At 42.7% G+C, this 23,931-nt stretch overlaps 2 protein-coding genes across 2 annotated transcripts in view; both read right to left on the minus strand.

Annotated features, from left to right (window-relative positions):
- The window catches only part of LOC308308425 (abasic site processing protein HMCES-like), a gene marked incomplete at both ends in the record, with an annotated part of 1,036 nt that extends 522 nt beyond the window's left edge, over positions 1 to 514 (minus strand). Inside the window, 2 exon segments of the mRNA XM_080753842.1 lie at positions 1 to 361; positions 364 to 514. The exon segment at positions 1 to 361 is cut by the window's left edge and continues 361 nt beyond it. Coding sequence (XP_080609968.1) covers positions 1 to 361; positions 364 to 514 — 512 coding nt within the window.
- Positions 515 to 6,453: 5,939 nt separating this feature from the next.
- Positions 6,454 to 21,704, minus strand: LOC308308436 (uncharacterized protein; the record flags this gene model as incomplete). Its single annotated transcript, XM_080753852.1, has 6 exons — positions 6,454 to 6,759; positions 7,073 to 7,162; positions 7,871 to 8,023; positions 9,066 to 9,176; positions 19,613 to 19,677; positions 21,698 to 21,704. The coding sequence occupies 6 exons, from the start codon at positions 21,702 to 21,704 to the stop codon at positions 6,454 to 6,456; spliced, it is 732 nt and encodes a 243-aa protein (XP_080609978.1).
- Positions 21,705 to 23,931: the final 2,227 nt, after the last annotated feature.

A 23,931-nucleotide genomic window follows, 5' to 3' on the forward strand; every position in this document is an offset into this window, starting at 1 on the left:
TCTTTCACTTCTGGGGAGGATTCCTCCTTTGGAGCGCAGGGTGTTGATGGTGTCGTAGCCTCACTGCCACCCTGAGTCTGTGGAAAGTAGATAAAGTAGGGCTGCTTCTCTTTCTCCCGTCTCCTCCATTCATAGAAGCCGTCGGCCAGGACCACACAGCGCTGTCCTCTGATCAGGGGGTCCTTGAAAGACTTCTTCTCCAACAGGCCCTCCCTGCGGCAGTTGGTGGTGCTGTACTGCATCCTGCTCGGGTCCTTCCCCCTGAACCAAGAGGGTACGAGGCCCCAACGCATCGCCGCCAGCACGCACACATCTCCAGGTGCGTTCTTATCAAAATGCTTCTGGGACAAGAGGACGGGCTCATGGACCGGGGACTCTTGTTGTATGAAGGCCGGTATTTGTCCGCGTCTCCGTCTCTCCATCTGGGCTGTCGGCGCTGTCCTCCCCGGTCCCTGTACCTGGAGGCACGACTCACCCGGTCAGGAGCCAGGGAACAAGCTGTTCTCCCACACATCCTTTCAGTTGTTCAAAAGCAGCAATGTCACTTCAACGGGCGGAACCATGTTGTTGTGTCTTCAACAGAGCTTTATTGGCAAGGTCCCATCCAGTTTCTGATGTTGCACGGCTCAGCTGTTCTTAGACCCGCCCCCACCTGCCTCTTATTGGCTTACCAACTACCGTTTGATGCACGTGGAAGCAATGCACGCGGAGTCCATGCAGATCCCCTCGGTCCCCCGATGCATATGCACCAGAGCCGATGGAGGCGGCTACCTTTCTATGATGTTGAGAACTGCAGCAGCCAATCAGTGCTGCCATGAGCGGGGCAATGTACTAATTTGGGCGCTGACATCACCAAGTACTTCCATAGTCTGTGGCGCTTCATATAAGTCGGAGCGCCAACTGCCACAAAACAATAATCTCACATAAAAGGAGAAGAAACACATACCTAGCAAAGTGTCAGCCATGGCTGACCGTGAACGCAACGATGAATTACAGAAGAGCTTGGCTGAGCGTGAACGCAGCAAGGAATCAAAGAAGAGGAAAGAGATACAGCGCATAGACGAAATGATACACTGGGATAAATATGAGCGCCAGCGGCGGGTGTACGGGCCCACCCTTCACCTGTCGCCGTTCGGGCGCCCCCCCTCCAGGTCTTCCAGCACCGAGCCGCCGGACCAACACGGGACGCTGTCCAGCGGGGGACAGGGGACCCCCAGCCCCCGGGGGAGGTGTGGCCCCGGGCCCCACACGCAGCAGGTGGCGTCCTGGGAGAACGTGGACATCTACAGGCGGGAGAACGAGGCTCTGAAGCAGCAGATAGAGAAACTGGAGAGGGAAATCGAGCGTCTGTCTAAGATCATAAAGGACGCCGGGCTGAAGCAGTGATCCGCAGCCGTCTCTTAATTGCCAAGGAACCCCCGATTTGATATTCTTTGAGTTAATTATAGACCAGATTGAAATTGTTATACAGAATGACACGGATATATTTGACTGCAGCACATCTTCCTTGGCTGGAGGAGCCAAGGAAGCCAATTCCTTTGGCTGACACACACACACAGAGTGAAACGTAGGAGCGCTGTGCACCGCTCAGAAACAAGAACAGTGCGAGAGAGAACTGAGGTACGATTTTTGATTCCTGCTGACATTCAGGAGTCACAGCAGCAACATCAGCATACAAATGAACAAGATAAGACAGTATCTTAGAGAACAAGATAAGACAGTATCTTAGAGCACAAGATAAGACAGTATCTTAGAGAACAAGATCTTAGAGAACAAGGGAGGAAACACATAAACTGAGCCTGTCTCCTGTTTGAATGTTCTTTGTTACCAATAGAAGGGGAACAATTCAATTATTCCACTTCCTGGTTGCTGTGGGTTTGGGGTGCATCTAGCAGATACGCAAGGCGGTTTAGGAGTAGAGCGCTCGTTTTCACCAGCGTCGGCAGGTTAGCTACACACCAGCGTCGGCAGGTTAGCATTTCACCAGGTTAGCATTCACTAGCGTTAGTTTTACTGAGGTTAAGGTTAGGTTTAGGTTTTGGTTTTGGTGCACCTCTGCCGCGGTGACCGAGTGACTATATGAAGCACTCCCTACCTCCGGTTCAGCCAATCACAAGCTTGGGTCCTAAACCGCCTTGCATATCCACTAGACGCGTTTGGGGTAGAGGATGGAAGAAATCTCATTTGATGCTGCTGATAAGGAAGGAGTTTTAATTATCATATTTTCTCCCTCAGCTCTTTCATTTAGATCTATTTTCAGATGATGCCTCTGTGAAGAAGGCTTGAATCGCTACGCCGCCTCCCTTAGTCTAGTCCAGCCATGACATCCATCTCCCATTTGAGAAGGAGACACTTTGCTTTCCTCCAGATGAGAGAACAGATCCTGACGGCTAAAGAGAATCTCAAGGACCATAAAAGAAATCTGTTTAATTGGCAGGAGGAAGTCTCCCAACACACTCCTAAACACCTGTTCCTTTTTTATTGGTGTCTCTCATCTCGTACAAACTGTATTCCTTTATGGGCTGTAAGTGACAGAAAGACACCCAGAGTGACTGTAGAGAAACTTGCATGAAGCCATTTATATGCAAAGCAAGCAGTCTGTGTCATTTAGCTACATATTAGGACCTGAGGCCATGTTAAAGTCTTCTCCCCCCCTTCCCTATCCTGTCTAAAATAACTCCTTCACAGACTTACACTTGAACAGTATATTCTTCACCTTATAGTTAGAAATATTAGGAAGCCGACTCTCATCACTTATTTGTTCTGGATTGGGGACATTTTTTGTCATTTTCACTTTATTTCTTAAAGTCCCATTCCACACAAAATCATGTTTTGAGTTTGAGAATGTTTTTGAAGCTTATCTATGAAGATCTGGGTGTTTTTTTTGGCACCCACTGCCAAAATGTTCCAAAAATAACATTGTGGCATCTCATTTAAATGCCAGGTATGTTAACTCATATAGTGCCAATCCCGAGAAGACTCGTGAAATGTAATAGAGTATCCGCAGTGCCAATCCCGAATATACTCGTGAAAAGTAATATATTACTGTAACGGCGGATACATTACCGAGAAGAATGGCCGGAGGTCCGGAGACGAAATCCGTCGCTGATTTCGCATCATCACGGCTCCACGAGCACAAAATAGTCCCATCCATAACATTGAGGTGGACGGGGGATCTCATCTTTAATGTCCATTATCTCAAAACTACACTTTAGAAGCTAGGATGGAGGCAGATGCTCGCTTATGTTACACAGTTATAAAAGCTCCCGGTCCGCCATTACACAACTCCACGTGGACAAGGATCGGTTCCGGCGCAGGACCCGATGACGTCAGACCGGAAGTGATTGCGCTGTGGACTTCTGGCCTTCAAAATAAGATAACGGTGGTGATGCCAGCCTGAAGGTGGCATCGTGGACTTTATAATCCGTTAATTTCAGGGGCACTAAATGAGTTAATATGCCCTCATTAATATGCCAATATGTGACATACTCAATATGCGTAAATCTCCATGCCCCTGTGTAGTGTGTTGCACCAAAACACACGCATGAGTGAACTGGTGACACATTGATATAGGCCTACAACTATATGGCTTGGCAGGATCTAGTTACCTGTACCATGCCACCTACATACTGCCAACTACACTATTTGACATGCTTCAGCTTGTTTACTACATGGTTTACTTCTTACACTGTTAAACCCAACTCGTTGTTTCAACTAAAAAAAATGAGTGTTCATGCTGCCATAACATTTTACGTCAAGACAACAAAGATATGGCGTTAACTCAAATAAATGGTGTTATTTGACTCAACTCCACCTTAGTTGATATAACTCAGAAACCTTAGTTGATATAACTCCACCTTAACTCCCCCTTAGTTGATTTAACTCAGAAACCTTAGTTGATATAACTCCACCTTAGTTGATATAACTCAGAAACCTTAGTTGATATAACTTCACCTTAGATGATATAACTCAGAAACCTTAGTTGATATAACTCCACCTTAGTTCATATAACTCAGAAACCTTAGTTGATCCAACTTCACCTTAGTTCATATAACTCAGAAACCTTAGTTGATCTAACTTCACCTTAGTTCATATAACTCAGAAACCTTAGTTGATATAACCTCACCACTTGATTCCTTTAGTTGATACCACTTAATACCTTTAGTTGATATCACTTAACCTTAAGTCAATCCTATTTAAGTTTTGGTTGATTTAACGGCAAAGCTAGTGAGTTTAACTTACATTTATCAACTTATTTAATACCATAAAGATTACTTACATTTTCTAAGTATTTATTTTATTCTGGTGCTCCTCCTGACCAGTTCTCACCCCAGACATTATACAACTTTATAAATCACAAACACCAAGATCCAACTCCAGCCTCTTTAATTTGATTAATTTGAGTTCAAAACAACGGTTCCTTTGGAACAAAAATAATGCATCGGAACAGCATTATAGGAATAGCATTAGGAAACCAACATGGCTCCATGTTTTCCAATGTTTCATGCCATTGCACACATCATATCCTCAGAGTATGTCAAATATGGATAGCTAGTGTAGTTGATTATTTTTCCCCTTTGCCCCCCCCCCCCCCTTAAAATGTTGTCATTATGCCAATTAATGTGTCCTACAACACATTTTGATTTCCCCAATGGCAGGAGGTAGTGCCAACCAATACATTCATTGACATACTGAGGATGTAATGTAGAAATATGTTCACCTGAAAAGGACTTAATAACTCTTTGTAATACTAATGACATTTCAAATGTATCAACATTAAGGAGCAGTACACCCAAAAATGACTTATTCATGGAAATTGTCGCATTCTTGAGCCAATAATTTGATGACAGAGTGTAATTTTGATGTCAGAGGAGTCACACTCAAAGTCTCCATCAGTCACCAAATTGGCATAGGAATGCATTTACATGAATTTACATGAATTCAAGGCTTCATGGGGTGTGTAATTGATAGTCACTTGAAAGTCACTTTTTGGGTAACTACTCCTTTAAGAATGTCCAAAAAAATAATAATAATAACTAAAAGTGATAGTGTATCATTAATACAATACACTATGTATTTAATAGTGCAGTGACAAATGGGGAAACAAACCAGAGAATACAAAATAATTTAAAAAAAAAGGTCATGGACAGTCACAAATATTCACACTGGTTTCAGTGTGGATAAAACCTCTGTGCTCCAAGTCCACACCGTGTGCGATACTATCCCCCATTAAATTCACGATGTGCGATACTATCCCCAAATTCACATTGTGTTACCGTCCCATTTTACCGTTGATAAGATATCAAAATCCACACACCAAAATAATATCACAATGTGACAATACCAAAATAAATCCACACACTGTGATATAATACAAAAATAAATTCACACTGTGTGTGGTATAATACCAAAATAAAAATCCACACTGTGTGTGATATAATACCAATATTAGAGCTGGGATGCGATTAAAAATTTTAATCTAATTAATTACAGGCTCTGTGATTAATTAATCGCAATTAATCGCATTTTAATCACACATCGATATTTGACCTGAGAAGCAATTTTTTTCAAGTAAAACACATTTTGTTATACAAGTGAATCAACGAGTGAGTTTTTTAAATCAAAATTTGGCATCCACTGGGCCAAGCAAAGCGCTCTGATCGGCTACTTCTCCCTTTGCGTTTGTTGTCTCTTCTTGGTTGGTGCATCGCGATGATCGGTATGCCCAAAACTGAAGGTTCTGTGGTGCAAAAACTAAGTGCGATTAAAATGAGTTAATTTTTTTAATCGCGTTAATTTTCTGTAATTAATTAATCGCAATTAATCAGTTAAAGTCCCAGCCTTAACCAATATAGATCAATACTCGATAGATCGAATTCTAATATAGATCCACACTGTGTGTTACTATGTGTCAGATCCACACTGTGTTAGTGTTGAATGTAGATCCACACTGTGTGTGTTACTATGTTTCAGATGCACACTGTGTGTTACTATGTGTCAGATCCACACTGTGTGTGTTACTATGTCCAATATAGATCCACATTGTGTGCGTTACTGTGTATCAAATACCCACTGTGTGTGTCCCAAATACATTGCGTTACCGTGTTGTGTAAATATCCCAACAAATCCACAGTGCGTGCCCTTCTTAAGGCATGTAAACCAGCAAGTGTTAAATGGAGTACAAAATGTACCAAAAAACAAGTCCTCTCATACGATGTTCACATTGTTCAGTTAAACCTGCACGTTATACAGCATCAATATTTACAGGTGGCTTTAAGCTTTCAAGGGCTTCCTAAAGAGTCTATCCCAAGCCATGCAACAATGCACACTGCCATTGTGTGTGCAGTTCTCCAACAATAAAACTTAAGGGAGTCCAGTTCTCAGTCCTGTCCATTGACCTGTCCTTCAATGTCCACTTCAGCTTAAAGGTCAGGGTCAAGGCCTAAACTCTGCTTACAACTTCTTCCTCAATAGCTTGTTTCTCAACCCATGAACCAATGCCGAGCATTGGCCTCCACCAATGTCCATCAGCATCTTCTGGATTATTTCAAAAGTGTACCTTAATCCTTTGGGATAATCGATGTTCAGGGCGTACAGCAGACCCATGAGCAGTGCCACAGCATTTGGAAAATCACAGACTTCTGGAAAGATGATTTTCTCCTCGATGACCACTGCGAATCCAAGAACCTCAGTGTCCTCTGTCACTTGAAGGATCCCCACCGCAATTCCTTTGGTCATCTCTGCCTCAGAATCTGTGGCCTAAACAAAGTGAACAAACAATAGAAACTTTAAGACAAGATATAAACTTGATTGATTTTGGTGCATTAAGTGTGAATCACACCATTGGTTCTCAAAACTTTTAACTTGAGACCCAAAACAGAAATGCACCTCCCTGGGACCCTAACTAGTGAAAATAGTTAATCCAACACTTCACATTGCAATGAATTGTGAGCTTTTAGATCTCTTATTTTCACTACTACTCATGATTGGTCCCAACCCACTGTTAGGAGACACACAGTAACATAGGATACGTATAAGTAGAGTACAGGCTGATGGAAAATATAAAATATACCTGGACTTTCTTGCCAAAGTTGGATCCAGCATCTTTGAGGTAGAGGGGGAGCCCCATCAACACCACAGCCCTTTTCCATTGGTTGGAACACTAAAAAAAATAGACAATACACAACCAATGGAACAGTTTCAGTCAAATTACATCAGGCTAGAGTATTTAACAGTTGAAGGGAGTCGATAAGGATAAATGATAAGAGAGTGTGTGTGTGTGTGTGTCTGTGTGTGTGTGTGTGTGTGTGTGTGTGTGTGTGTGTGTGTGTGTGTGTGTGTGTGTAGCTCTATATTTCCAAAATACCAATGTCATCCAATCAGGAGAGGGAGATACTGGATAAACAAGACATTTCTAAGTCATGAAACAAATTTGGAAAACGATACAATTAAAGCTGGTAAAGGGTTTCTTTCTCCTGGTTGTATGAAACCATTGACCCATGTTGAAAATATTTGTTTTTATTAAAAAGCAGGAGAGACGGGACTGGGAGAAGCCTGTTACTGTTTTTTTAAGAAATCTGTCAGACAATAATGTCACTGGAGAATGGGTTTCTGAACTTCCTACAGCTCTCCTAAGAGACTTGGACCGAGTAGAAAATAATTGTGCTATTTTATTATGAACATTAGTGAGGACCTATATGAAGATAGGTTGAAAAGTGACAGAGTCATCCTTTAACCCTTTTTGGCCTGACATAAGTTTTCTGAAAAACAATTAGTCAAAAGTTAACCTACAAAAACAAATATGTTGCTACATACTGTACATGTACTGTAATATTCCAAAATGTGTTCCCGGCCTGTTAAGCATACTTACATCACTATCCAGTGTCTTCAAAAGACTTTTCAGCTCCTCCACACCTGTCTTGGCTCTGTAGATATCCAGGAACCTTGGCAGATACTTGTCCAGTCCAGCGAAGAGGGCGCCTTTCAGGTCAACAGATGTAAGGCGAGCAAACTCTGCTTCAATCTATAGGCATTAAAGAACAAAAAACAAGCAGAGGGATTGGCTTAAGGTAGAGTTGTGATGAAACAAAGGCTTCAGTGCTAGTTCAGAGTAAACAGACAATAACCAGTCAGACAAAATTACCAGTCTGAGTCCCTAATCAGGAGAAAAGCGACTGTCAGGTCGCATCCACAAACTTTAGAAGGCAATCATAGCCAATCAGGAGGTAATATGGGAAATTGGACAGATCTATGTTGATTACATGACTTTAAAGATACGGTGTACCGGTTTGCATGATTTTAGGCCAAAATTCGGCCTGATGGTGGCGCTAGAAGCTGGAGGTTGTGGTTTGCCATCCAAAGAGTGTGTGTGCAAAGTGTGACAGACAGCTGGTGGAGGTTTTCATAGTAATTATCCTGAAAATAAGCCAAGGGATTACCTCAGTGTAGCAGGAATGCCTTCGGAGAGATCAGGAGATGGCCATGCAACATGTAGGCTGACAGGGGATGTAGTGGTTCGGCTCTGCCACGTCTACCACAAACAGCTGGGAATCCTCATTGCAAACTTCAAAACATCTATAGAGGTCCAGGTACCAAGCAGAGAAAGGTTGTAGAACAATGAATGGGTTATTGTCCACTATAACAATGTACAGGACTTGGCAGAAATCAGGGAGTCCACTTGTGCTTCCATATGATACAAACATCCCCTTCACATATTTTGTTCCATGTATTAGGGCTGTTGTGGCAAGTGATACATTAGTCAGATCACTGAATTTGTGCTGAATAGCTAGTGGGAGGGCCACATTTTCAAGGGAATTGTGTTGTCCTCTCTACTACTACTGTTGGCTTGAACAGGCGAGGCATGTCAAAATGGTATGCCAACATAAGTAAATCACCCCCAAAATGACTTTTTCTCTGTTGATTACTCACGCCATGGAGACTTGAGTTTAACAATATTTGTAGGTTTTTGTCACATTCCTAACACAAAAATGTGATTACAATAAATGTATGTTGACTGTCTCTGCCATTATTACTTAAATTATTCTGAAAATAAGCAAAAGGAATACCTCAACTGAGCAGGAACGCTTTGGAAGATCAGCCTTGCAACAAGTAGGCTGACAGGGGGGATTTAGTGGTTGAGCTATGTTGGGAAGTTGGGAATCCTCCGCAATTGGAGCCTTAGAAAAAGAAAAGACAGAATTAGGACAGATATGCGACTTGGTAGTTTAATACAGTGGTTCTCAACCTATTCAAGCCGTGACCCCCACAATCCCCCCCCCCCACCCCCCACCCTGACGAGCACTAAGAGTTGAGGAATTACATTATGTATAACACAGTTCTATTCATGGGTTGCAATTGTAGTCCTACAGCGGCCATGTTGAGGAACAACACAGGTGTTCTGATTGGCGTAGAACATTAGTTCTGTGCCAATCAGACAATCAAAGACCTGTGTTGCTCCTCAACATGCTGAGTTTAGGACTACAATAGCAACCCATGAATAGTGAAAATAGCAGATCTACATGCTGCATGCAACACTGTTGTGCATGTAGCATCTAGCATGTAGATCAGCTATTTTTGTAATTTACTGTTAAGACAGAAAACAATGTTGTACATTAAGTTAATCATGTGGGGACGCCCTGGGGTCCTGACCCACAGGTTGAGACAAACCACTGGTTTAATAGGCATTTTATATTTTCCTCCAAGCTATTTAAAGAAAATGGCACCATATTTTCAGTCACCAGTTTAACAGTATAAAGGGCAATACTGTATATACTGTATACTGTGCACACTCCAGAAAAAAGTGTCAGAGCTCAGAGTCTTACAACGTAATAGTTCTCACATCACAGCAATGAATGGTAGTTTCACATGGCTTCAAGTCCAAACTAGTCTCCAGTATTAATGTATTGCTGCTATTACAATCTCAAGTAAAAATGAAACACATCCTAATGGCTATGGCCTAAAATGTTCTCCACCAAGGTTATTCAAAGCCTATTTAGTGCTTTTGCAAAACATTTTAACTATAGCAATTAGCAATTACAAGTTTGAATACCACACTTTGTTATGAAATGTATATTCTAATACAAAAATATAATAGGTCTAAATGATTGTGCCTAAAACATAATATACAAAAATATGATAGGTCTAAATGATTGTGCCTAAAACATAAAGCCACTATAAATTAGAGTTACAACACCAACCATTGACAGGCAGCCCATTCAAACAGAAAGGTCCTATGATTATACTGAACAACATTAACAGCTGCCTCCTGATTATGTGCAATATAGACAGGTGCAGGACAATTGAGTGATTTGAGTGCAACTCATAACATGTCTCGTGGATTTGAATGAAACACTTTGCAGATTGAAAGAGGATAATTCAAGCTTTCCGTACAGCTGCAATGTTGGTGAGTTTAACATTGTTTAATAGAATCAGATGGGACTTTACTGTTTGGATGTATGGGCTACCAAACGCCAATGGTTTGCAACCAAAGATTACAGTTGCTTGTCTGATGGGGTTCCAAGGGTTCCCCAGTTAAATTGTGATATTTGGGGCAAAAAGGGGCTTTATAGACCTGTAAGAGAGCAAACGTAACCAAATGTACCCCCTTACCAGAGTTGTAAAGTAACAATTTAGTTATTTGTACTGTAGTTGTATTTCCCATTTCTAATTCTTCTACTCCACTATATCTCTGATCCAATTATTGTCTCCACAATAATTTATTTCCCCATTTCATACCTTGGCCATTAAAAATAGCTGATCTACAAGCACATAACGCATTGCATCTGCTGTTTTCAAACATTTTGTACTTTAAGTACTCTTGGAGACACTAAATATACCCAAAAATACTCACTGGGTTGATTTATAAATAATATGTATTTATCTAAAGCATTTATACTCATAAATAATGGTTTATAATGAATACACACACATTCCGGGGTTCGGGGTGGACCAGACAGGACCACAGCCTCTCAGTGTGTGTTCTCAAATGAACCACTGAACGTGTATGGTAAATACAATGGTCTATGATGCGCTGATAAAGTAGACGCTCACGCTACACAAACTCGAAACCCCCGACATTTGAAGGATTTCATAAACTCCCCAAGGACAGGCCGGACAGCCCTCAAAAAGAGTGCATGTCCGGCCGGGGAAAAGAGGACGTATTATGGTCACTACCAAACTGGGCAGCTTAGCTACAGCTAGCATAACAACGGTTGGTGCCCACTGCCCAGTTTGCCGTTCCATGTTCAATAAACGAGTAACACAGAAGATCATGTAATCAAATCTAGAACGTAAAACATGTGTTAAATATTAGTTGGCAGATATCATTATAACATTTTACACTCACCTTGTTACAAAATACGATGTTATCCTCTGTTTGTTGTCTGTTCCATCCACACTGCACACAGCGCGCCCACTTCAAACAGGGAACCACGTGACGTCACTGACGTAATACGCAGCGTACACGTCATGACGCTGATACGAGGCTCTGCTTTGATGAGCATTCAGTCGTCAACTTAACTAGAGAACTTGAGTTAATGTTGTTGACGTGGCACTGTGTTTTAATTAAGTAAACTTCTTGGTTGTTGAGACGTTTTCAATGAATTATTTTAAGTTAAAACGACTATTTGCACAAATCTGTGTTGAATTGAAAAGGAAAATATAGTTATGATAACAAGCTGGCCTCATAGGGTTTTACAGTGTAGTAGTAACTTTGCTTCCTACTACAACATTCTCTCACTTACTTGATTGGAAATTCTGAAAAAAAGGCCTTCTATAAGGAGGTTAGAGGCATTTTGGGGTAAAAGCGGGGAACCAGGCCATCTATACTATAATTTTGCGAATGTCTGAGTGCAGCGTTTCTCCTCAGTGGCTGGAGCAATTGATCTGAAATCGCATCACCATTAGCATATGAACACACCTGACATAACTGTGAAGCCTGTTTGTCACTTTCACAAATCATATGCTGTATATTAGCATTTTTATGGTGTAACTGTCTATTCTGCATCTAGCATGAGGCATATCTATTCTGCATCTAGCATGGGGCAACATGTTTAACCAGCTCTGTGTGTGTGTGCGTGTGCGTGCGCGCGCGTGTGTGTGTGTGTGTGTGTGTGTGTGTGTGTGGGCGGGGGGGTGGGGGGTTGGCTGGCCCTCTTTCAGATGTTGTCATGTAGATCGGTACACAGTATCTCTGTAGCCTTTAAACAAAACGGGTATTTCTTACATTGATGCTCCTACATATTATCATGCAAGCACCAGAAAGTTACTTTCCATCCCTCATATACTGTGTGCACAGCGCACACCCCATAACCCACACACTGCACATCATTTTGGAGCTCATATCTTTGAACGGGTAAGGGCTAGTTTTACATAATTCAAGGGTGCAGATTCTGAAAAACCATTACCTCATGGTTTACTTCCTACTTGTAGCTTTGCTTCCTGTCATGTGGGTGGGTCTGTTGTCCAATTAGAGGCTGAATAGCCAGATCGACACGCTTTTACAGATGCCTTTGAAGAGAACGCGATAGGTGCGTCGTGATGATGATGACTGGGGTGTGATGTCATGCTGTCACAGTCAGCATAACACATGCCATATTTGGGTTTAGCTGCTGTTGGACCTATATACAGTAGGCCTACTTTATATCAGGGGTCTTCACCGTTTTCAGGCTAAGGACCCCTCAGTTGAGAGAGAGAGAGAGATGAAGCAGGGATCCCCACAACTTTTTCATAGATTCCATATAGTTTAATCGTTTGACAGCACAATCATCAATCAGTGTCTTTTGGATTCATGTCAATTTGTGTTTTCAGATATTTAACCACTTGAACTGTCGATAACATATACAGTGTAAACTTCACCTTTCACTCTGTACTTAGTCCAAAAAATATCAAAGTTTTCTGAGGCACGGCTGAACTGGTGCCACGTCACCCACTTGCAGAAACGCTGAGTAAGGTGTTAATAAGTGTCTTACTCAGGGACTTTGTCACAGACTGGGACCCGGGGGTGAACCGGAGACCTTCTGAATCCCAAACTCTTCCCATTCAGCTACGGCCGTGCTTCAATGTAATGTGAGGATAAGAAGTGCTTCAATGTAATGTGAGGATAAGAAGTGCTTCAATGTAATGTGAGGATAAGAAGTGCTTCAATGTAATGTGAGGATAAGAAGTGCTTCAATGTAATGTGAGGATAAGAAGTGCTTCAATGTAATGTGAGGATAAGAAGTGCTTCAATGTAATGTGAGGATAAGAAGTGCTTCAATGTAATGTGAGGATAAGAAGTGCTTCAATGTAATGTGAGGATAAGAAGTGCTTCAATGATAATGTGAGGATAAGAAGTGCTTCAATGTAATGTGAGGATAAGAAGTGCTTCAATGTAATGTGAGGATAAGAAGTGCTTCAATGTAATGTGAGGATAAGAAGTGCTTCAATGTAATGTGAGGATAAGAAGTGCTTCAATGTAATGTGAGGATAAGAAGTGCTTCAATGTAATGTGAGGATAAGAAGTGCTTCAATGTAATGTGAGGATAAGAAGTGCTTCAATGTAATGTGAGGATAAGAAGTGCTTCAATGTAATGTGAGGATAAGAAGTGCTTCAATGTAATGTGAGGATAAGAAGTGCTTCAATGTAATGTGAGGATAAGAAGCAGCAACAGCAGCACAGAGGCCTGTAGGGTAACAGTGAGAACATGAAGTCAATTCAATTCAATTCAATTTTTCAATTCAAAGGAGCTTTATTGGCATGAGAAAACATACGTTTACATTGCCAAAGCAAGTGTCACAAATAAAATAAAAACAGTTGAAAATGGGGAACATAATCTAACCCACACATATACATTGGGAGGGGGTACAGCATTGTGTAAACAGATCTATGTCACATTGTGACATTTTATATATATACAGGGTATAAAGCTTTTGGAACAAATAACAGCATTATTTTTTCTCAAAATGCATATAAAGGTATCAGCTCTGTTTCATACTGTATGTGCAGTAGGTCTAGATGTCAATCCATGGTTTATAGTCCTTAGGGTGGTTGTGTTTCTAGCCTTCTTTTGTCGCAACAGTTCACAAATCTTGCTGCTGTGTTCGAACATTGTTGTATTTCTCCCAGTAGGTTTGGGAGTTTTTCATCATTGGTCATGTTTTCAAACTCACTTTGGAAGTCATGCTTGTATGACAGCACATTATACAAACAAATCCAGTGTGTTTAGTTAACAGGCTGGAGAAATTCCCTCTGGTGATTTCAGACATGCAGCTTTTATTGTAGGGAAAGAGCATGAGAGTGAGAAGACATCTGAAGTGACAAATTACTACAATAACATCACTATCATCAGCTGTGATCTTAATCCAAGTGTCATATTAAAAAAATGCTCTGCTCGTTCATTAAATGCTTCCAAATGCCTATTGATTCCTGGTAATTGGATTTAGATTTATCTCCAACATATCATTTCCTCCTGATTGAATCTTGTGTTCTGAACCACTCAGCATCCTGGGTACGTCCTCAAAAGAAGACAGCTAGGAGCTAACTCAATAATCCATCCTGTCAGATGATGACAGTCCCATCACTGTTATCTTTACACCAAAAGACAGCAGAGGGCCGAGCCGCACCCTGGAGCAAACAGAGCAGGCCCTGATCTATCTGGCCACCTCTCTTACTGTAGGTTGGTTGAGTCTTAGTTGAAGGGTCCGTGCCCCTTCCAGAGCGGGCACTGGGTGAACGGGGCAGGGAAGGGCAGGGGGTTCCAACATGGCTTCTTAAATCGTCACCTCCATTAATCACACTTTGCATGCCCTGTGGCCCGCAGAGCATGGTGACAGTGACATTGCTGAGAATGATTAATACTTAAAGCTATACTGTGTAAGTTGCTCAACTGGTGGTCTGTAGCAGTATAGCAAACCGCGGTCGCGTTTGCTTTTTTCGTCCGTTTTTCGCTCGCGGACCGGGCCGTCAGACCACCGCGTCCGCCTCGCCTCGCCGAGACGCTTTCAATGAGGTCTCCCGTGTCCTTCTACGAGCAGCGGTTGGAGAGTTACATGCTAGACTCCTCCAGTGTAAACACTGCAGTGTACTTCCTGAAGGCGTGTTTCCTAAACCCACCAGAGAGCCCGGCAGTGTATGTTCTGCGCTGTGATTGGCCGGCAGTGTATAACCCTCGCTGTGATTGGCCGGTAGTGTGATGACGCAATTTTTCCGCGAAAACCGGTCCCGGGCAGGGATCATAGAAAACATATAAAGAGAAGGCTTTAGAAGCTGAAAACTAGACCAGGTCACCTGGTTCTGTCAGACCCGCAATGAAAATCAGAATGCAAGGAAGGGGTGCAGCACTGAACTAACACATGAACACACAGGAATTTATAGTCTCAGCAGCTCGTCAGCCAACTCAACTCAGCTGGTCCCGTACAGGTGACGGCACTCAAGGCAATCAGCCGAGCAAGGGAAGGGAGGGGCAGATGCGTGTGTGTGTATGAGTGTGTGTGTGTGTGTGTGTGAGTGTGTGTGTGTGTGTGCGTGCGTGTGGGTGCGTGTGTGTGTATGAGTGTGTGTGTGTGTGTGTGTGTGTGTGTGTGTGTGTGTGTGAGTGTGTGTGTGTGTGTGTGTGTGTGTGTGTGTGTGTGTGTGTGTGTGTGTGTGTGTGGGCGTGTGCGTGTGCGTGTGTGTGTGTGTGTGTGTGTGTGTGTGTGTGTGTGTGTGTTACACACACACGCATCTGCCCCTCCCTTCCCTTGCTCGGCTGATTGCCTTGAGTGCCGTCACCTGTGTGTGCACACTGAGGAAAAGAGGGACCGACCGACCGACCGACAGACAAAGCCTTTTGTAGGCCGACCCTCTGGGTCTGGCAATAACGGAGTGGGGGTTCTAAAACTTTAGCGATTTAACAGCTAGGACCATTTTAAGATTTGTTTTATAAAAAAAGTTACATGGTACAACTTTAATGCAGCGTTTAAGAGAATGATTTATGCCATCTGTTAGCCACTGACACACTGCAGAAGTTGGCTCCAGCGCTCACACATGGACTCCTTGTCAACAAGGATAAATATGACTGTTTACCTTTCTGTTTATCCACTTGAACTCATGTTTACATGTTGAGGTTTTGCATTTGTAGGCCTATAAGTCACTTTGGATAAGAGCATCTGCTCAATGCTTGAATTGTAAATCGGTAGTTAATGTTCCCTTCACTGTCTTTTTACATATTCAAGCATTGTGTGTCAGAGCCATAAAATAACCTGCTGTGTTATCAAATGTCACAAAACAAACTGTGTCCAATCGGCGTACAAAGTTGGACTGTTCTCTCAACACACACACACACACACACACACACACACACACACACACACACACACACACACACACACACACACACACACACACACACACACACACACACTCGCACACACACACACACACACACACACACACACACACACACACACACACACACACACACACACACACACACACACATACACACACACTGTGCTCATTTGTCTGTCTGTCTGTCTGTCTGTCTGTCTGTCTGTCTGTCTGACCGTCCGTCTGTCTGACCGTCCGTCTGTCCGCCTGTCCGTCCGTCCGTCCGTCCGTCCGTCCGTCCGTCCGTCCGTCCGTCCGTCCGTCCGTCCGTCCGTCCCTCTCTCTCTCTCTCTCTCTCTCTCTGTCTCTCTCTCTCTCTCTCTCTCTCTCTCTCTCTCTCTCTCTCTCTCTCTCTCTCTCTCTCTCTCTTTTCAAATGAATGTAACGATGTTGGTCAATACTGTGTATAATATAAAATATATTTTGTATTATTATTCTGAAAGGCCCTGAAGCCTGTTTGATGTTCCAAGTGAAACACTCCTTGGATGTCATTCTTCCTGTGTTAACCATAAAGGGTAAAGCACCACAACTAGAAGCTTCCTTCACATTGACATTAGTGTTAGAATATGTTTCATGGTTCGATTCCCCCCGGGGGGCGCTGTGGGTGCTGGGGGCGTGTTTCTCCCTCCGTGTCATCAGCGCCCACACCCTAGGTGGGGTCGGCGATAGGGCCTTTCTGTGTGGAGTTTGCATGTTCTCCCCGTGTCTCCTAGTGTTGATACCCTCACAAAAACATGCAGTAATCCTGGCCTCAATAATGCCTCCCCCTGACCAGCCGGGGCGCCTGATGGAGGGGAAAGGAACTGGTTGGAATAACGTGTTCCTTCCACGTGCTACGTCCATCCCGGGGAAATCCCCCCTGTCAGGTGAAAAGAAACAACTTGGACTACTCATGCATTGAAGGAAGCATGAGGTCAGTCAGTTGTCTCCCCAGGCGCGGCAGAGGGAGAGCAGAGCCCAGGATTACATAGGCAATTGGCACTGGGTGAAAAAATGGGTTACAAAATCATGGGATAAAAATTATAGAAGTTAGAATATGTTTCATAATGCAGATCATAATTGAGTTTTAGACAGAGGCAGAGTAAATGTGGCCTCAGGAGTTGCTATCCTTGGATGGACCCTGACCCGCTCTGGGGAAGGAAATGAATGTTTGTCAGTCTGGGGTGAAGCAGTGTGGAGCTGCTGTTGCTGTTCCTTCAGCTCAGAGCAGGAAAGGTTAATGACATCATAAAAATGCAGAAAACCATTGGACCAGCTGTCATGTCTGTGCTCTTTTAAACATGTCCAACATTTTCATACACGACTTCAGAGCTGCTTTATCAAATCCCAGTCACACAGTTCATGTTAACACTGTGAAACAATCCATCAGCCATCAACCATTTGGTTTGGCTTTTTTCTGCAGTCCCATATAGATTGAAATGTTTTTATACTTTTCAGAAAAATGTGAATTGGAGCAATATCACAATATCCACACTTTGCAAATTACTAAGCCAAGGACCATTGCACATTAAATTGCTCAGATTTTGCAATGAAAAAAGAGAATCACACTGAATAACTTAATAAGCCAAAGGAACCAGTATTTTGTTCAAACAAGGTATTTTGTGAATTTATAGAAGCTCCAATTTGCTGCCCTCTGCCCTACAGTGATTTTTCTTCAGAGCAGAGGAGCCTCCTGAATGCAAATTAATAAACAGTATGAGTCTCTGTGAGCCTGATAGGACAGTTCAGTCAATTAAGTAAATCCCTGCATAATTAGCAGGGTTTCCTTTTGCCTTGACACAAATATAAACACACACACACACACACACACACACACACACACACACACACACACACACACACACACACACACACACACACGCACGCACGCACACACACACACACACACACACACACACACACACACACACACACAACCAGACAAAGGTCAGCCGCATCTCATTTCCCCATTCCAGTTAGGCCTACATGTGATATTGTTGTTGGACAAGTCTCTTTTTTATGTGGTTCTGCTTGTAACAGTGATCTCTGTTCAGTGGTTTTACAAAGACCAGAATGCCTCACGGCTCTCTATAATAACGCTTGCTGAATCCACTGAATTGATTTTACAATGTGGTTAATGTGAACTTAATGTGGAATGTGCTCAGTTCCTTGTTGCTAGCAGGGAGAACACAGAGCAATAGAATCATAATAGAGACTAGACATAAAACCAAGCTCTGTCATTTAGAAGAGATGGCAGTGAAGCAGCCATGCATTGTAAGAAACCCACATGGCTTGTTGAAACATGTCCTTTTCTTTCACAGACAGTCAGGCCCCTAACAGTGAGCACTAAATATGGTGAATGGTAAATAAAATGGTAAATGGGGCATTTTATAGCACTCTTCTCACAAGGTGCATTACTAGGGGTGTAAAAAATACATTTTAATAGCGATTCGATACATACGGTATCACGATACATGGTTGACGATACGATACATGGACGATATTGGTTCATTCATGGCAATACGATACGATTCGATTCAATGATTTAAAATCGATATAGTAACTATTTAGCAAAGAAATTAAATCTGTGTTCAAAGGTGTGGATAGTGCAGGTTAAGGGAAACATGTATTATTATGGATATAAATAAGTAAACACAGTGATTATCTGCCAAATACATGGACATTGTACAGTATATTGACAAACCTGCACCTTGACATGAACCCAGAGATTACACACATTTATCCATAGACCAGTGTAGCTACATGGAAAGGAAAAGTAATTAAACTCCTCCTTTTAGTTTTTTTCTTCTTAAAAATGCTAAATGCACACACAATGCACAAGTAGGTAGGTAGTATCGATACAATCGATTCTTTGCACTGCCAATTCGATATTATACAAAATAAAACTATACGATTCGATTTTAGCTGTTTTCATTTCGATATACTTCAATTTTTTAAGTTAAAAACAATATTTCAATACAGTTACTATATCGTTACACCCCTATGCATTACATATGGTGCAGCACAGCAGCAGTAAGTCAAACACACACACACACACACACACACACACACACACACACACACACACACACACACACACACACACACACACACACACACACACACACACACACACACACACACACCTCTTTCTTCCACACAACTTCAATAACCAGTTTGCCAGCAGCAGCCTCAGCTCAGTGTAAAGCCAAGCCCTGGACGGCCCTCACACACAGCAGAGAGAAGACAACACATTATCCACCACAACTGTTGTTTGACACTTGTTACTCCTGACTGGGTTGCATTCAGCTCTCCATTAGTGATGGTCATTACTTTAGTGCTGTGTCTGAGACCTGCCAACCACAAACACAGAGACACAGGACATCATGGAAGCTACAGAGACTTGAAATGACTCTCTGGCATGACTGCATCCCCCTCATCCTACTGTAACCTAACCCAGGGGTCTTCAACGTTTTCAGGCCAAGGACCCCTTAGTTGAGAGAGAGATGAAGCAGGGACCCCCACAACCTGTTCATAGATTCCATATAATTTCATTGTTTGACAGCACAATCATCAGTGTATTTTGGATTCATGTCAATTTGTGTTTTCAAACACTTGAACTGTCAATACTAATAAACTTCACCTTTCACTCTGTACTTAGTCTGCTCTTTTTCCCCTCTACACCAAAGCTCTTTGACAAAAATAGCCAATCTACAAGCTCACAACGCCTCGCGCTGCGAGGCGTTGTGAGCTTGTAGATCTGCTATTTTTGGCTAAAGTTCTCAGAATATGGACGCTAGGGTTCAAGTGGTTAATATAAAAAAGGAGACAAAGAAGTTTCCCCCTGTAGTAACTCTGGGGACCCCCTAGGGGTCCCGGACCCTCTGTTGAAGACCCCTGCTATAGGCAATCAAAACAAAGAACATGATAAACCATCGACTATGGTAACAATGGCCTTGACCTTGAGCATAGAATAATTAAATATGAATTCCTTCGAGCCATGTTGGTAATGAACCCCCGTGTGAAGTTTAGATTAAATTAGAGACACAATTAATGACGGACGGATTAAGGGCATAATGTCATAAGTCCCTAGCATCCTTTAAAATCGCCCTGAAAAACCACCTAGAGGCGGCAGCCATTCGCAACTGGCTGAGCAAAGATGTGATTTATTATTGGAGTGGGCGGCGCGATCCGGCCGTTAGCGCGAATACGGCCCGTGGATGGCCGAGTCTAAGTCCCGGCCAAGGATGGACGTCTAGACCGGGGCTTCGTTGAGGCCTCCGATAAAATAATTCATTTTATTAAATATCCCGGACTAGTTCGGGATAGGCACCCTGGAATACGTCGCGCCGCCTACAATGAACATTGGGTGAACATTGGGGGGGTCTAAACTTTATTTTAAACCATTTTCAATGGAATAAATCGTCGGAGCATCTAGCGTCTCTCGTTGGTGAGCGCTGGGCGAGCCGGGACCACCCACGTTGCTCCAAGCAGCTTGGGGTAAGTAAAATAGCAAATAAAAAATTGTTTTTGATCCCGAATATCCCGAACTAGTTCGGGATAGGCACTAAAAGGGTTAATATGTATATAGTAAGGGGATTTTATAAGATATTTGACCAATCTGCGAAGTAAATCGTTACCAAGAAATGTCTTCACCAATGTGTTTCTAAAGGTGTTTAATAATATGTACTAAAAGGTTGAAATTCAACTCCCGGGGGAAACCTCATAAAAAAACTGATTTGTGTTTGTGTCCCATTAATTTACTATACAGGAAAAAAAAAAAATGCTTTAAGTAGCATATGAGGGGTCAAACTAGGTTTTTTTTTCATGATGCTGAATCCATTGCAAGCATTTCTTTTGCACGAAAAACATTCCTTGGGCTAAAAAGGGACCCACAAAACGATGGTTTAGTGATGAATCATCAATTTTCACTGTTTTGTAGGGGCCATTTGTATCCCACAGAATGTTTTTGGTGCAAAACAAATGCTTGCAATGGATTCAGCATCATGAAAAACCCATAGTTTGACCCTTCACATGCTACTTAAAGCATATTTATTTTTTGTATTTTCTTCCTGTATGGTAAAGTTAATGGGACACAAACACAAATCATTTTTTATGAGGTTTCCCCCAGGAGTTGAATTTCAACCTTTTAGTACATATTATTACACACCTTTAGAAACACATTGGTGAAGAAATGTCTTGGTAACGATTTTCTTATGTTCCCCTTACTAATACTATTAAACAATCATTGTACGGCAGTCTATTTATGTAGGCCTACTGTAGCAAGCTAAAGGTATCTATCTAAGCTATCCAAATAGTTTGGGTTTTTATTACAGAAAGGCTTTTTTGCTGTTGTTGTTCTGATGTGGGTACCTGGCATTCATGCAGATTGTCTTGAGAGCCTTGTTTAAAGTTTAATGAAAATGCATGCTGGTCTCCCGTCATGGGCCCACCACTTCCCACAGAAAAACTCTTCTTTACAATGTGACAATGTTGTAAAAAAATGTTTGCTACTTGTCTGAGCATGAAAGAGAAAGGGAATCAAGAGTGCTGTATCTCCTCCATGGCAGGGCTGAATGCTCTATGGCAGTAAGGCTAGGGCTCCACCAAAATGACGGCGTCGTGCCGGCGTCGGACGCCGTCAAAAAATGAACCGGGGCGAATTTGAGCGTCCGACGCGGACGTTGACGTCGGCAGTGGAGCACCCTTCATTGATTAAAACGGGAGCGTTCCCTGCGTTGACGTTGACGCGACGCTCGACGCGCTCGGTGGAGCCGGGGGGTAAAGGGGCAGCCAGGCATGGCACAAGAGAGAGATATACATAAATGAAGTAATTGTTGACACCCTTATGAAGTGTTATTTGAATGTGTGTCTAGGGCAGTGTTTCTCAACCACTGTGCCTGGGGACCTTTGGTGTGCCCCTGAGAAGGGTCAAGTGTGCCCCTTGAAACTGCTTGAAAGCCAGAATTGTATGTATCATTTTAAAAATGATTTAAACTAGGGAAAACAGCCGATCTACAAGCACACAGGCGTTGTGTGCTTGTAGATTTGCGACAGCCTTGTATGATGAAGCAGGGCTTTACTTTGCGAAGAAACGTACAAATGTGAAACTTGGAGATACAAGGTTTCTTCCCGACAGTGACGATATTTACGAAAGTCAGGTTAGGCTTTGGTCCCATAATATTGAGAACCCATAAAAGAGCATTGCAGTTGCTGCCCTCCGACAAGGCAATCTCTGAAACCGGTTGAATGGATGACACGGTCCTCAGTGGTTCATCAAGCAGGTTCATTTATGTGCTGGCAGGTTACAAATAGCATACTGTATGTATTATAAGCAGGAATGTTCACAAGATCATCTCTGTCAAAGTCCCCCTCTTCCCTCTCGTCAGTCCATTACCAGGTTACACAATACCAAAGTTACACAATACCACATCCATGCCTTGATATCAACACGTTCTTCCAAAGGTTGCGATAACCTCTTGTATTTCGTCCCGGATGGAGAATTCCTCACAGTTCTTAAGTTGTTCCTTGAGGTCATATTAGTCGAGAACAGTTGAGATATTCTCTCCTAAATTAAGTGCATGCATATCTTAGCCAGGCCCTCTACTATTAGTGTGGGGATTTAAGGGGAGCAAATGCTAATTTCGTGCAATTTTGACTTAAAGCGCGAAATTTTGCACAGATGTAGCCCAGGGCTTGCTCTAATGATTTAGCTAGGGCGCCCGAGTCTGCGACCTTCAGGGTCGCCACAGCGGCCAAATCAAGTTGGGCTCCCATTGACTTTCTATGCAGGAGGAAAATACCCAGAAAAAGATTATTTAAGGAGGATCTGAGGGGTCTAACTAGGGGTTTGTCATGATGCTGAATCCATTGCAGGCATTTGTTTTGCACAAAAAACATTCCGTGGGCTAGAAATGGCCTCAGAAAACAATACACGTATGGGTGAGTATTCATGTTAGTCGGAGGCCTTAGGTTTTTTTTTTCAAGTGCTAATCAGTCTAAAAGTGCAAAATTCTGCACAGATGTAGCTCAGGGCATGCTCTAATGATTTAGCTAGGGCGCCCGAGTCGGCGACCTTCGGGGTCACCACAGCACCCACAAAACTCTGAAAAGTGATGACTCATCACTTTTCATCACTAAAGTCGATGGGAGCCCAACTTGATTTGGCCGCTGTGGCGACCCCGAATGTCGCAGACTCGGGCGCCCTAGCTAAATCATTAGAGCATGCCCTGAGCTACATCTGAGCAAAATTTCGCGCTTTAAGTCAAAATTGCACTAAATTAGCATTTGCTCCCCTTAAATCCCCACACTATATGTCCAAAACGGTTCCTTTATCGTGACAGTATTGTATGAAGTAGTAAGGCGTTCATTTACCAAACACATAAATTGTTGAAATGGGTTTTCCTGTTGTTGAAAGGTTTCTTCACGACAGCAACGATGTGTAAATTGTGGTTCTGGTTGTTCTGGTCCATTCTACACACATAGAGGAAGTGGAAATGTTCTGAAGAGGAAGTGTAGAAACATTGAGGAAACCACTGGGGTCATGACTTGATGCTGTGGTTCACTGAAGAATGAACGTTACTTCACACTGTGTGTGTGTGTGTGTG

Source organism: Nannobrachium achirus, assembly GCF_963921795.1.
Source record: "Nannobrachium achirus genome assembly, chromosome: 2".
Lineage (NCBI taxonomy): Eukaryota > Metazoa > Chordata > Actinopteri > Myctophiformes > Myctophidae > Nannobrachium > Nannobrachium achirus.